The 15426-nt window shown below is 30.7% G+C and overlaps 2 protein-coding genes across 3 annotated transcripts; both read right to left on the reverse strand.

Annotated features, from left to right (window-relative positions):
- Positions 1–1508: 1508 nt before the first annotated feature.
- Positions 1509–5454, reverse strand: LOC133036613 (glycosyltransferase BC10-like). Its single transcript, XM_061113154.1, has 3 exons — positions 4633–5454; positions 2415–2623; positions 1509–2105 (listed from the first exon to the last, which is right to left on the reverse strand). Exons 1-3 carry the CDS (start codon positions 5209–5211, stop codon positions 1670–1672), a joined length of 1224 nt encoding a protein of 407 aa, XP_060969137.1. The 5' UTR covers positions 5212–5454; the 3' UTR covers positions 1509–1669.
- A 118-nt stretch (positions 5455–5572) lies between these two features.
- Positions 5573–12078, reverse strand: LOC115714194 (uncharacterized). 2 transcript variants are annotated; one of them, XR_009687186.1, is made up of 13 exons: positions 11678–12078; positions 11452–11599; positions 10370–10524; positions 9637–9819; positions 9298–9373; positions 9059–9136; positions 8690–8775; positions 8216–8289; positions 7965–8010; positions 7319–7428; positions 7006–7180; positions 6028–6148; positions 5812–5917 (listed from the first exon to the last, which is right to left on the reverse strand). XR_009687186.1 is itself a non-coding variant. In XM_061113153.1 (12 exons), the coding sequence occupies exons 1-12, from the start codon at positions 11945–11947 to the stop codon at positions 5741–5743; spliced, it is 1578 nt and encodes a 525-aa protein (XP_060969136.1). In that variant the 5' UTR covers positions 11948–12078; the 3' UTR covers positions 5573–5740. The 2 variants fall into 2 exon arrangements, 1 of the variants encoding a protein (XP_060969136.1); XM_061113153.1 differs by lacking the exon at positions 6028–6148 and having other exon boundaries at positions 5573–5917.
- Between the last annotated feature and the right edge of the window lie 3348 nt (positions 12079–15426).

Consider the following 15426-nt stretch of genomic DNA (forward strand, 5'->3'; position numbering starts at 1 on the left):
TATTTTCATAATGTGTAATACTACCATGAAGTGACACATTGTAAATAATTAACAATATTCTATCATAATTATTAAATTAACTATGATCTGACTTAATATTTAATTCAGGAAATTTGAAAAACTATCCATAAAAATCTCTAAAATTATTTCCCTAATTCTATACCTATTAAAATTGTCCATATATGACTCCATTTGATTTTTTCCCATAATACCCCTCCCATTTGAAAAACAAAATCAAAAATCAATCTCTCTCCCTCTCGGTGACCACGCAACACCACGCCGCCCTACCACGCCCGGCCACCGACGACCACCCACCACCACCGACAGCAGCCTCCGACCACCGTCCGACCACGCACAACCCAGCTCAGCCCCCCTCTCTCCCAATCGAACCCAGCCCCCTCTCTCTTTCTCTCTTTCAAGGCGAAAAAAAAAAAAAAAAGAACCCGGGGGTCCGATGGTCGGACCATGGGTTCGATAGGGGTCCGAACCATCGGACCCCTGGGTTCTTTTTTTTCGGTTTGAAAGAGAGGAAGAGAGATGGTGGCTGGGTCAGATTGGGTCGATGGTCGGACCATGGGTTCGATAGGGGTCCGAACCATCTGACCCATCGGACCCATGGTTCGACCATCGGACCCTGGGTTATTTATTTTTTTTTTTCAGTTTGAAAGAGAGGAAGAGAGAAGGGGTTGGGTTCGATTGGGAGAGAGGGGGGCTGGGCTGGGTTGTGCGTGGTCGGACGCTGCTGTCGGTGGTCGTCGGTGGCCGGGCGTGGTAGGGCGGCGTGGTGTTGCGTGGTCACCGAGAGGGAGAGAGAATTTTTTATTTTTGATTGGGATTTTTTTTTTCAAATGGGAGGGGTATTATGGGGAAAAATCAAATGGAGTCATATATGGGCAATTTTAATAGATATAGATTTAGGGAAATAATTTTAGAGATTTTTAAGGATAGTTTTTCAAATTTCCCTTTAATTCTCCGTTTGACACCATTGATATTTCTTTAGTATTTTTAATTCTTCATACAATTATGGCTAACAAAAATAGACTTTCAATGTACAAAGAAAAAGACATGTGTCTCCAATATTAGAGCGAGGATTGATATGAACTATTATTTGTTGTATTTTTTTTATATTAATTACTTAAAAAAATTGAAATAAAAAACAAGTGAACAAAATATATACATAAACAATATGTAATACAATTTATTTAATTTTTTGATAAATTTTTCTAACTTTTTAGATAATTTTTTAGAAGATGGTTGATGACTAAGAGACTTTCAATGCACTCTTATTAGAGTTGGATTTCACTTTAGATCACATTAGATTAGCTTCTTCAGGCTCTTGAGAAGAATAAAAATCTGAAAAATATATTTCTTTATGGCTGGTATATATGGATTTTTCGAATTTGAATTTACGATATCATTCCATAAAATATATATAAATAAATATATATTACATAAAATGTTTTGGCTACTTTTTAAGAAGAGAAAAAAAAAACTGATAGAGAATGATGAAAGAGAAAAATAGTATAATGTGATCTTATTTTCTTCTATTTCTTACACATATAGTATTCCCTACAAATTGAGATATTATAGTTTAACAAATGATTTTGATCTTACAAGTGTAAGAGTTTTAACACATTGAAATATGTAACCTTTGTTACATAATTAAGCACTAGACATTAAAACCAACCAAATTGGGTACTATACTCAACAAAGGCTGCAATGTATTGGGATGAAATTTCCTAGCAAAAAGGAAACAAATTGAGCTCATTCTCCCATTATAAGTACAATTAAACCCATGCCTTATTTTATTAAGAAAGGCCTCCGAAACATCTCTCTTAGTAAAAGTACTAGGATGTGAGCCACCTCTAGACCAATCAACCCATGTGATGCTCTCATTGGTAGTCATTTTAGGGCAAACCTTATTCACTAATGTTGCCAAATAATGCTCATCCATGTAACACGGAGGTCTACAATGCTCTGCAAACACCGGATAGTACCTCGAATCTGATACTATCTCGATTGCCAATCGTCTTTGAACCTCAAACCATTGCGATCCTTTTCTCCAATCAGAGATCGAGATGGTAGGCCACATTTTGTGGTTGTACCTATGAAAGTTTCAATAGTAGGTAAATTTAGAATGTAGGATCACTTATGTACTCAAAACTCTAATGTATGATGTTAATTTTATGGAATAACATTTTAAAACTAATTCATGATGAGCAGGGTCGGCCTTGAAATTTGTGTTGGGCTTTAGAAGAAATAAAAATATTTCAACCCTTATTAAGGTAGTATTTTTAAAATATTTTTAAAATTATTTAAAATATATTTGACTCTTAAGCGCAAACTTAACCTAACTTAGTCCAGAACTGGCCTAATAATAAGTGAGTGAAGTCTAAAAAATATCATTATAGTACCTGCCCCGACCTCTTCGTCTTGGGTCATCGAATAAGCCCAAGAAACTTTGGTTAGAATTGATAAGGTGAGTGTAAATTGTAGTGAAGTTGAAGATGGGAATGCATGTTTCAGAGAGTAATATAAATCTCTCATTTGAGAAGTCTAATAGGGCATTTGCTAGTAGCCTTCTTTCTGCATCTATCATTGTCTTTTTTCCCCATTGGACATCCTGCAAATCTATTTTGTTAGGTGTGTTAAAATAAGGAGTGGCTGAAATTTTTTTTCTATAATTAGTTAAATATAATTTCAATAACTATTGTAAACAAAATATTCTTTAGCACACTAAAAGTAAGTTGTTAAGAATATCCTTTTCTCATAAACCAAAATATGGCTTAAAAATTCTAGGAAATTAGATGGTATCTATCTAGATGGTATACCCTTTTTAATTTAACTGAATTCATTTTTACTCTTTTCACCAAGATTGACTTATACTTTTTTTTTCAAAAAAAAAATTAATAAACAGAGATATATAATATATAAGGATAAAAACCTCTTCAATTTTCATTCATATTTTAAGTAAAATTAACATGTACTCATAAACTCAAAAAAATAAATATAAAGCGTGATTGTGTGATAAGTATTGCTTGCCGGTATGGGATTTGGACTAATAGCCTATGATAAGTATAGTTAGTTATTATGCCTTGTCTAGGTTAATTTGGATTTTTGCTTTTTTATTTACCAAATTGAGATTGTTGAGATGTTAGGATTCAAAGATTTTTGTACAATTCTGTTCAATTTTACTAATATGTCGATTGTCCATGTACCAAATTATGTCTCCTAAACTTTGATGTTTACCATATCGTACGCCCCAAACTTTGACAGGTACTAAATTGTGCCACTGAACTTTCATCCATGCTAGAATTCTATTAGTAAAATTAGGCAAAAATCTTTAAATTTCACAATCTCAATAGTTAGAAAGAAACTTTTAACAGACTAAAAAATTCGAAGACATGATTTAGTACATGTCAAAGTTTAATATACAAAATTCTAATTAACTTTAAAATTATGCATTAAAATATTACACTTAGTAACGCAATAATTTCTTTCAACTCATCACATTTAATTTAGATAGGACCAGTGTTTTAAAAAAAACAATTTCACATCGCTTTGTGTAAAATTTTAGTTTATAATTTAGGTTCACTATCATATCTTATATTATTATCAATTTAATATTAGATAAGAGGAGTGCTACTTTCAATCTCTTATTATAAAAAATCATGTTAGTGTTTGTTATGGTTACAACATCATTTCTGTAAATTTTTTAAACTTTTCGAATAGTTTACAGTGCCGAAAATAAGTTTAAAATTTTTTGAGTACGTGTGGTAGACGTAAACATCAGGAACTTTGTTTTCGGTACTGTAAATTATTCAGAATTTTTTAAAAATTATAGGGATGATAAAGTAACTATAACGAATATTGCTATGAAAAAAAAAATTTCGATATGTGATTTTGGACATAGATGTTGACTAAAAAACTATAATAGGAGGTTTTAATTAGCAATTCTCGTTAGATATTTATTCATTCTCTTATTTAATTTTTATTCTAAAGTTACTATTGGTGTAATTTAATATCTACTTAAATATTTTAATTTAATAGCTAACATATAAAATAAAAAATTGTCAAACCGCTCATAAAGCAACACCTCATGGTAATATTGAGTACCACTAATATTTAATAAAAATTCACATACATATAAACGGAAAAATTCTAATAGAGGTTTTATTTTACCCTAGCTATACATAGAAAAATTATAATCTATATATATATATATATATATGGCACTACTAAATTTATAGCAAGAATTCTATTTGATCAAGTGTTAACATGTTTTCTTTTTTTCTCTCAGAAATGCTAAAAAACATTAGTGATACTTATCATCCTTTTAGATGTTATGTCGCTATTGGTGTAATTAAGTATCAGTCTCATATAATTTAATCTAATGACTTTTATGGAGTATCGCTAACCAATCGCAAGACATAATTTATTAGTAGTGTTAGGCATCACTAATGCCCAATACCAATACTCTTTTTCCATATACATGCAAAATATATTATTAAAAATTTGATTTCAACATCTTAACTTATTTTTAAAAAATAAATAAAAAAAATGAGAAATTAGTGTATATCTACTATAACAACAATGTGTTTCGTCATATGGTACGTAATACTAAGCACTGACCTGACTTGGTATTCTAGAGTTATAGAACACTGAAGATTTCGGTGGTTCAAAGGTATAATTCGGTGATGTATGAAGATAAATGGAATAGAGACCTTGATGTCCCTTGAAAAACCTTTCCCATAGAGGTGCCAAAGGCATTTTTCCTTTTGTCAAGAACATAAAGGCTACCTTTGGGATCCTATTGTATGGAAACTCAACAACATTTGGTATCATTGAGGCTCTCCAAAACAGTTCCTCATCGCTCATCGAATGTTGTAACTCTTTAGGAGCTATCCAATCTCCGAATTCCATTTTCACTCTCCTCTTTGAAAACTCACACGACGGTAAATCAAAATTGTAAAATGTGTCGTTTCGGGGATGAGAATGTGTATTCAGTTGAGGAAAGAAAGTGTCGTCTGATGAGCTTAAGAAGTTTATGATACGATTATGAATGAAGAGACCTAGAATCAAAGCAAAGAAAGTCATCATCAAAGAGAGTATTATTGTGGTTCTGATATGAAAATTGCATAAGTTTGCTTCTCTTTTGATGCGTAGGGAAAGGTCATTTACAAAGACGGTTATTTTACTATCTTTCATCATAAACCAAAGTAAAAAAAATAACTGTTGGGGGGTAATTTTTTGGACACATGAGAAGTGACTTCTAATTATATATTGCTAGGACTAAGTGCATGCATGACTATCATGTGTAAAAAAGTTCATAAAAGAAAACGAAAAAGGGGTATTTTTTAATGTAATTTTAGTCGTATTAAACACAACTTGAAACAAAGCATGATTAGAGAGAAGAGTAGAAAGAAGAAAAGAGAAAAAAAAAATGGTAGTTTTCCTTTTCGGGTGAGTAACTTGTGACGGTATCCGGTTATTATTGAGAAAGAGAAGATTTTTGGCCAACAAATCTTAATTTGGAGATGGGGTTTTGGTGAGAGTGAAGAATATGAAGAAATAAAAGAAAAGAAAAGGTAACTTTATTACAACACGTTCATATTTTTCATAAGAACCATATTCACTACACCAAGCAAGCTCTCTTGCCTTTTATCATTAGGATAGTAATGTATGGCTTTATCAACTTTAATGTCTTAAATTATGCTGTAAATCAAATTGGAATTTATTGCTAACCCTTTTTAACAGAATAAAACACAGCAAAGACCGCCACAGCGCTAACAACAAGTAACTTTGAAGACCTTAACTTGTGATTTTTCGACGTAAAGCTATTGGTAAGCATTGTGCAAATCCAACGAGATAAGAACCGCAGCCCACATGTTTTTCGGAACTTCTGGATGGAAAATCCCTACATAAACCAATGCAGCAATCTTTAATTTAGATCTAATATGATTTCAAACTCAATGTGGTAAGCAATACTTTAAGAAGTTCTAAGATTTGACATTGGAGTAGTCTAACCTAAAGTTTGGTAGGTGGTGAAATGTGCCAAATGAGAAGCTATTCCTCAATGGAACTATAATTTACTCAAGTCGTCAGCGAATGTAGCGACGCTGGCGTTGAAAGTTTCTAAAGAGAAACCCTGCACATTCTCAAAAACAACTGTTGGATTTTGACTCTTGAAAGGAATACACATATCCCCATTTCATGCAAGCTTGCAAAAATAATTACACACTAACTAATTAAGCATTATGCGCAACAATGGAGTGGTAGCAAGAAACAAGTACTTTTGATTTCGAAATTATGAAAGGAAATACAAAAGTTGAGGATTTAGTTTTATGTGAACTAATTTTAATGGCTAATTATGATTTTTGCCCCCTGAACTTTTTAAGTTGTTAAAATTTTTTTTCGAACTATTGAGATTGTAGGATTTAAGGAGTTCCATTCAATTTTACTAATTGGTAATTGTCTGTGTACTAAATTGTGCCCCTCGAACTTTGATATCTACCGAACCATACCCCTGAACTTTGACATGTACCAAATCGTGGCCCCCTGGATTTTCATCCACGTCCAAAATCTGTTAGTAAAATTAGACAAAAATCCTTAAATCCAACAACCTGAATAGCTCAGGAAGAACTTTTAACGGCCTGAAAAATTCAAGGGGCATGACTTGGTATATGTCAAAGTTCGGAGGACAAAAATCCTAATTAGTCTTTTCGTAAAAGTATGCTCAAAATTAACAGTAAACTTCCAATTTCCTATTTAATATACTACTATCGCCTACAAGGAATCAAATATTTCAAATTAAGACAATGTTTAAGAAGTTGATCACCAAGGCTCTTCTTAAACAAGGACTAACCACAAAGCATGCCAACACTGGATTATTTTAAACGGGGAATAAGTAGATTCAGCCGAGCTGGATCTTTCATAAGCATGCGAAGCGTGCATCATTCGATCGAAATGAACATAATTGTATCAGAAATCTGTAATAAATATTACCTTTGGCAATTTATCTTGCTGGGCCAGATGATCCACATGAAGTCTGACATTTGATCCAGCAAAAGGCCATGCTCGTTTATCAACCTCGGAATATACATTTGCTACTATGTCAAACAGTGTAACTGCTCCATTTTCTATGGCTTTTAGAATAGAAGCTTCTCTACTTCTACGGTTCCTGAAAATTAATGATAACACATGTCATTGTTTCATAGTATTAGAACGTAAATATTACAATAATCTGAAAATTTATATTGAACCACAATGCATGCACTGTCATGAAAAGAAGAAAGAGAAAGTGAGTTATTTTCCATACTGTAGATATCCACAAAGCATGTGCTTTGGCCATAGGTTAACCCTCCCATGCATTGGGATCAAAACATGTGGAGAAAGGTCCATAAATTTGTAAGTTGATTTGAAATACTCCTGCATAAACAAAATAGTTTTTCATAAGCTGAGTTGTGATTTTCAAATATTTAAACATTTAGCATATGATATCTCTATGCTTGACATTTAATTCAATAACTTTTTGAGGTTTTATGCAAATCATTTTTCAAATAATTGACCTCCACAAATGTTAAAGTGAATAATATGGAACTTGTCCACAACTCTTTAAAAAAACATTAATAGTTGTTTTAAAGACATTAAGTGAAATTAATAAGTCCACCCTATTTTCCATCTCTCATCTTAGTATCAACTACTTTGATCTCCTCTTCGGTTTATGTGAACCTATTTGTCAATAGCTCTTGTTGAAAGCTTGAAGTGGCTATACAGATTGGAAAACTGAGAGAGCACACTGAAAAGGGCATTAATTATATGAAACCTATGGCCATTGGATCCAATCAATTCAGGTATCAAAACATATGAATAAGTAGTAGTACAAGGTATGAAACAGCAATGAGCTAAAAACACAAATTGAAGTACTTAACAGAAGCAAAAGAATTAGTTCATAATACACTTACTGTCATATTTCCGCCAGAGGTAACGTCCAAGACAGCACTTCCTTGACTGAAACAAACACAAAAGAATAGTTATCAGTGAAGATTCTAGCCCCACAAAAAAAATTCAGAACATGTAAAACATAAACGGTGAAAGTAGTAGAGATCAGGGGGTTACTTTGTCTACAACAACATTGGTTCATCTCATACTTCAAACACTAGAATGGTAAAGGAAGGAATGAAGTGAAGTGTGTACTACTAAAAAAAAATCTTACCCCACACAATGATCACCGACAATCAAGGAATGAGTACTGGCATGAAGCAATGCCAAATGGCCATCTGTGTGTCCCTGGACAACAAAATCATTTTAATATCAGATTAGAGACAACAATGTAGAGAAAGGTTTTGGTGATGTGTATAGCCTTATTGCTAGCTCCAAGCCGAGATGATACTACTGGTATAATTAAGTGCTGACTCGAGAACTCGATCTCAGAACCATGAGTTTTACCAACATTAAAAGGAAATATGCTGACCCTAAGATTAATAAAAAGTACATAAACCTTCTATTATTCTTTTTTCCTTTCTTTTGCTTTCTTTATTAATTTGTACATGAAGTTCATAAGTAGTTGTGGCAGTTGGTGTCATCATCATTATTATTAATTTATTATTGCAAAACAGACAATTAAGTTGTAAATTCTACACTTGTTCAGCAATTTTATATTCTAAATAATTTCTAGTGCAAGCAATACCGGAGAAAAAACGACATTCAATTGATGACCCCCAATGCAAATGTCTTCACCTCCAGAAATTGAAGTATATCCAAGTGACCAGTCATCTGTAATAATACAAAGACAAATGTCAGACAATATAAGCTCTCGTGAACGAAAAAACCTTAAGAATATTATAGGAAAATCCAGTCCTGACGCTAAATAGTAAAGGCAGTGAAAACATAGTTCCAAAAGTTTAGTGGTTCATCATGTTAGAAACTAAACAAAAAGTATCTACTTTATCGAAATATTTCAATGGCAAATAATAACAAAGAAGAAATGGAAATCAAGAGAATATTTACAACTAGACACAATCACCATTTGTATTAAGTCAAACTGTAACACTGTAACCTTTTCTGAGGCGACGAAATGTATTTTCATGTGCTAATAAGACAGCATCAGGGTTGCACTTTTGGACAGCCGATAAACCTGACAAAGAAAAAAAAAACAATAATAAAGACAACGAACTTCTGATAAGCTGCTTACCAATACTTACCATCTACATCTGTTATGTTTCTTATCAATGAATTCGGTCTGCTTCGAGTGAATGGATAATCTGAGAATGAGAAAAATGGAATTTGTATACTTACCATCTACATGGTCGCGGTGATGATGAGTAAGAAAGACAACCAACTTCTTTGGCAGAGAAGCAACAATATTCTTGAGCTGAACATGTAAACAGCATAAATAATAAAAGGAAAAAGAAATCACACATCATAAATTCACATATTACAATAGTAAAAAGTAAGAGATCCCCATTAGGATACTGTAGGTCAAGATCTTAGGCACTGCATAATGCATACTCCATACTCTAGACCAATGAAAGAGAATCTCTTTTACTTAGGTCAAGCAAAAGATAGCAAAAACTAAAATTCGGTTGTCAAAGGCAGCAGAATAGCAATGTTTCAACATAAATTTTCAAGGCATACCTCTTCATGGAGGTAAGAGTGACAACCTGGATCAACTATTAATGCATCTCCACTAGCAACAGAACTAATATCTCCACTGTAGTCTGAAGAACAATCAGGTGCAAATACAATCAAGTTCGTTGTCAAAAAAGGCTTTCCTGTCCTACTTTGCATAGGTACTAGAGTAACACCGGGAGGATATTCCTGAAAATGAGAACAAATATTCACTGTAAAAGCTACTACAACTTAATGCAATTGGATAGAAAAAAGAACAAATAGAGATTTTATCAACAAACTGCAAAGATTGTGCATCTCACAAAATGATAAATAAATTTTATACCGAAGACATCTAATTTATATCACAAAAGCTCTTCACGTTCTTACATATGGCTCAATTCTCTAATGGGACAATGTCCACAACATTCCCCCAAGATGATGGCTATTTTTTGCTCATCAATCATATTGAGAATCATATTGAGAATCATGGGGTTCCATCTCAAAACCAATTGGCAATGAGTGGAGTAGCCCATGTTCTTATATATGGCTCAATTTTCTACCATTTATTCTATGTGGGACAATGTCCACAACACTCCCTGCAGCTAATTCTATCACCTTTCATGAAATTTGGGCAATAATCAAATGAACTAATCAAAACATGAACAACCTTCATTATCAATAGTTTGTTACAGGATAACATCATCATATTTATGCTCCAACTGGGAAACCAACACAGAAAATCAAAAGACAAACAAACCTGATAATTTAAGTGATGCGGGACTTTCCATGCTCTAGATGGCAAGGAATCATTTAGAAGACCGGTAACTGCCAATGGCCCAACGCGGTCGGTACTTGGAGTCACTTCCACAAGCCAGTTCAAACAACTTTGGACAGACATCCACTTGCATGATTCTGCATTGGATTTTCAGTATTTACAAAAACAGCATATGATACTCAAAGAGGAAAATAGCATAAAAAAGCTCAGTTAAAAGTTGTTCAAAAGAAGAAAAAAAGAGTAGAAAGATGACAAAATAACATTGTTAGCAACTTAAGGAATAATACTGAGATTATAAGCTTCCAATCATAGAGCCTACTCAACCATTTTATGGAAGGCATTATCCAGTACCATCTGTATTTTTCAGTAATATAAAATAAATTTACCAATTTCAAATACACTCTCAATTTATTTTAATTTATCCCATTAAATCTTTTCAGTTATCATGAATGAGATAGGAACAGTTTGACTTTAAATTACTTTTTATTTACAACTTTGATCAATAAATTTATAAATTTTAATACATATTCTTAAACTTTTAAGGCCTTTTTTTTGGTGGCAAAGGCTTGTTTTTGTTAGAATCCATTTGTTCTTTCTCTTTTAAGGAATAATTACTTGGCAACTTTTTTCTTTTTCTGTTGTTTTTTTATTTTTAACAAAACTTTGACCAAAAAAAAAAACATTACAGTACTTTTGTTTTCTAAAACAAATTGAAAATATATATATATTGCAATAAATTTATCAATTTTTTACTCCTAAAATTAAAAATGAAAAACTAATATTTTTACTAATCACAATTAATTTATATATAATTTTTTAATTTTTACAATTGTTCCAGTAATTATTTTAGTACGTGGATTTAAATTGTGATTAATTTATTATTTTCTAAATTTTCGTAATAAAGTGAATCAGACAATTTTTTCTTAATAAAAAATTGCATGAAATCCTACTCAATTATCGTGCCAAATAATAATAAAATAATAATAACTAGAATTTAAATTTAAAATTATTGCAAAAAAGAATTTAAATTTAGTTAAATTAAAAATAATAATAATAATAATAACCTTTCAAATGTTCACCGCCAGCTACGAAATTTCCATCGACGAACAGAGTCTGAACAATCGGCGGCGGTCCAAACTCAGCTTCCTCCACATACTTCCGAACCCTCAAATCTCCCAATTCAGCTACGCCAATCACCAATTGATCCTTAATCTATCGATTCAACAACCAAAATTCATTAATAAAAAAGTAAAAAACCTAGAACAATGTAAGTAACTCCATTATTCTTACCCTATTGATCGCCAAATCAACATCGAAATTCCTCAATTCGATCTTCTCAGAGTACGATTCTGCACCCTTGACCTCTACGGAAGAAGACTCATTTCCTCCATTTACAAGGTTCAATGGCGTCGATGGGAAGTCCCAGAGATCAGAATCGACGTAGGAGTCGTACTCTTCGTCGCCGAACTTGGAGGGACGGGTCTGCTTCACGAGGAGGAATTCGGATTGGTTGAGAGGGTTGTTGATGATCAGAGCGAGCTTGTAGATAATGGCGGCCATAGCTAATCGGAGAAGATTGGGGGAAGAATTTGAAAACTACAAACGGTACGAAACGACAGTAAGTGATGGAACTGTCTAAGACAAAACGACTTGTCGTTTTTGTTAAGTGGGAGTGAAATGAACGGTTGAGGAGCCCTTCTTAATAATAATATTAATATACCATAATTACCTAACCTAACGGTCCTAACCTATTTTAATCACAAGTTAGGTTGGAAAGTTGGAATTTAAGGAAGTAGGAAGTAGATTGGGTGGTAATTACAAGTTTAATAGCCAATTAGAATCATTGTAAATTATATAGGTCGGATTTTTTGATACAGCATAAAATCGGCACGAGCACGATTTGGCATGGAATTTGGACACAATAAACACAACATGACAAGAAAGATAAAAACTTAAGCACGATACATATATAGAATAAAACTAACTTAAAAACACGTTTAAAAAACTCGATATTTGATAATTGTTGGTAGAAATTTTCAGCTCTGCTCAAAGTGTACACGACAGTTAAACAATCACAACGTTTCATGATAGAATAATCTCTGTATAAATCGTTTTGCACTGAATGATAGATATCGCTCTCAACAAATTGTTCTGAGAAATTCGATAGAAATTTTGAAGAGAAGAAATTTTTGTGTGTTGAAAAGATGTCATCTTCTATTGTTTTGATATGATTTATATAGAGAAGTCAATTCAAAATAAAACGGTAAGAAAACGATTATGTGATTGTGCAAGATATTGGTTCATGGAAGAAAAAAGTAAATTATTGACTAACTGCTTTTACTGTTCATTCAACGTTATAAAAAAAATTAATTAATTAATATAAAATATTTATTTTATTAAATATTTTTTTCTGTAAAAAATAAAATAACACTTACATGGAATATTATTTAATTTTTTTAGAATATTTTTAATTGAGAATTAAAATTTTAAAAATAAATATTATTTAAATTTTGACATAATATCTTGACCACAAATCTAGAACCCTTACATGGACCCAAATTTAGACCACGATTCGGATTTGTAGTCGACATAAATAAAATCAATTAAAAATAAAAATTAAATTTATAAAATATATTTTTATTTTCTATTTTTATAATTAAAAAAAAACAGTTATATATATAATACATTTTTATTTTTAAAATAAAAATTTTAATTTTAATTTTATAATTAAAAAATTTTAAAATAAAATATTAAGAAGACCTAACATATTAATAAGAGTAAAAAGTGCATTGAATTTGACCAAATCAAATCAATATATATAGGGACACGATTTTGTCTCGTGATGTACTTTCACGGAATGTATTCCGTGATGTACGACAACTATTAGATGGGAGAGTTATTTGATCTGAGGGCTGGGGTTGATCTAGGGGTAATTAGGGTTAAAAAATGGTAACGTACCCTGAAACCCATCCAATGTACCCTAAGATCCCTCTAATGTACTACGGAATACATTCCGTAAAAGTACATCACAAGACAAAATCGTATCCCTATATATATACTAGCAAAAAGCTACGTGCGAGGCACGTATACTAAATTTTGTGCTAGTTTTTTTCTATATTATTTGAAAGTGATACAATTAAAAATTAAAGAAAAAATATTATTAGTTATTAGGTGAGATTATTATTATGTGTATAGGAAGAAATCACAAATTAATTAATCTTATAATCTTAACTTTAATCAAATATGGTTCTAGATATATGAACAATAAATAATCACGTAAAAATTTAAAATAATTATTTGAATAAAGAATTCAATATACACAGTTATATATATGAATCCCATTAATCAAAAATAATTATTCAATATATGAACAATAATTTGTCACGCTATATGTTTCCCAATAAAGAAATCCACATCCTCATAGTCAAAAATAAATAATACATGTAATACAGATCTTTGTAATAGAGTACCTAAAAGAAACAAAACTTCAGTTACCATAATCGGAAAAGGTTTAAGTGAACTAAATAATGACTAAGAAAATCTAAATTACAAAATGAAAATAACATGTCTATATGAGTATGATTTTTTTGCTATATGAGCATGATTGATCTAAGAGAAAATAGATAAACCTATAAACATATAAATATACTTAATATTAATTTTGACAAAGAAACAATTCAATTATAAATAATTCTAAATATCAGCTTGACAATTTCAACACACTAATTACTCATTAAATAACCATAATGTATACATCATGATAATTTTATTTTATTTGATATAAAATGATAGAGATTATTGAGGTTTTCAGCCATGGAAAACACACTATGATCAAAAAGTAATGCTCATTAATTGTATATTTCAAAGAAACCCAAATTTCTATGAATGTCCCTAATAAGATATAAACAATAAAGTTGTAAATTTTTTTTAAAAAAAAGTAGCAAAATTTCAGTTAATATAAGAAATAGAACAAATTGAAGATTTATACACTACTGGAATTTGAACTCTTAGAGGTCATTAGCGAATGGGCGAAACTCGTTAGATCCCCTAATAGAACACTAACCTTAATGGTCTGAACACAAAAATTGTAGAAATCAAAATATGAATAAATTAGCATCATTAAAAAAAGGAAAATTAAAGGGAAAAGACTTAATAATTACGTGACAAATAATTATTAATTGAATTAAAAAGTTAAGATTATAAGATTTATTCAAATTATTGTTCATATATTGATTAATCCCATTAATAAAAAAAATCAATATATGAACCCTATTTGATTAAATAATCAAATAGGGTTCATATATTGAATTTTTTTTATTAATTACTTTAATCAAATAGGGTTCATATATTGATTTTTTTTTTATTAATGGGATTAATCAATATATGAACAATAATTTGAATTAATCTTATAATCTTAACTTTAATCAAATATGGTTTATAAAAGAGGCATAAATAATCAAATAGGGTTAGAAATACGGTAATTAAAGAAAATCTAAAACCTATTTTTTTTTTTGGATTTAATGGGATTTATTTTATTATATATAAATAAAAAGTAACTCATGAATTTCTCATAATTCATTTTATTTTTAATAATAAACCATTTTATTTTTAATATAAATAAAAAGTCACTCATGAATTACTCATAAACTAAAAATTCTAATATATATGCACATTTTATATAAAATAGATATACTACACTCATGTTTTTCTTTTTCTTAATTAAAAGGGACAAATTGTCAAACCAAAGATCACATTCAGTAGATGATGATGATTCTGTATAGGATCGTAATCTCAAATCTAATAATAATATACAAATATTGAGTAATTAAGTAATATAAAAATCAAATAATAAAAAATGCATATATATATATATAATATCATTAATGGGGAAAAATTACTTGTCGAATATATATTTCCTGATGAATCACCTCAAATTCAAATATTCCCTACTTACGTCTTAATCATATCTACTGATTCTATATATAATAATAATAATTAATCGAAAGTGGTCTTTTTTAGATCCAAATATATATATATAG

Source organism: Cannabis sativa, chromosome 4 (genome assembly GCF_029168945.1).
Source record: "Cannabis sativa cultivar Pink pepper isolate KNU-18-1 chromosome 4, ASM2916894v1, whole genome shotgun sequence".
Taxonomy (NCBI): Eukaryota; Viridiplantae; Streptophyta; class Magnoliopsida; order Rosales; family Cannabaceae; genus Cannabis; species Cannabis sativa.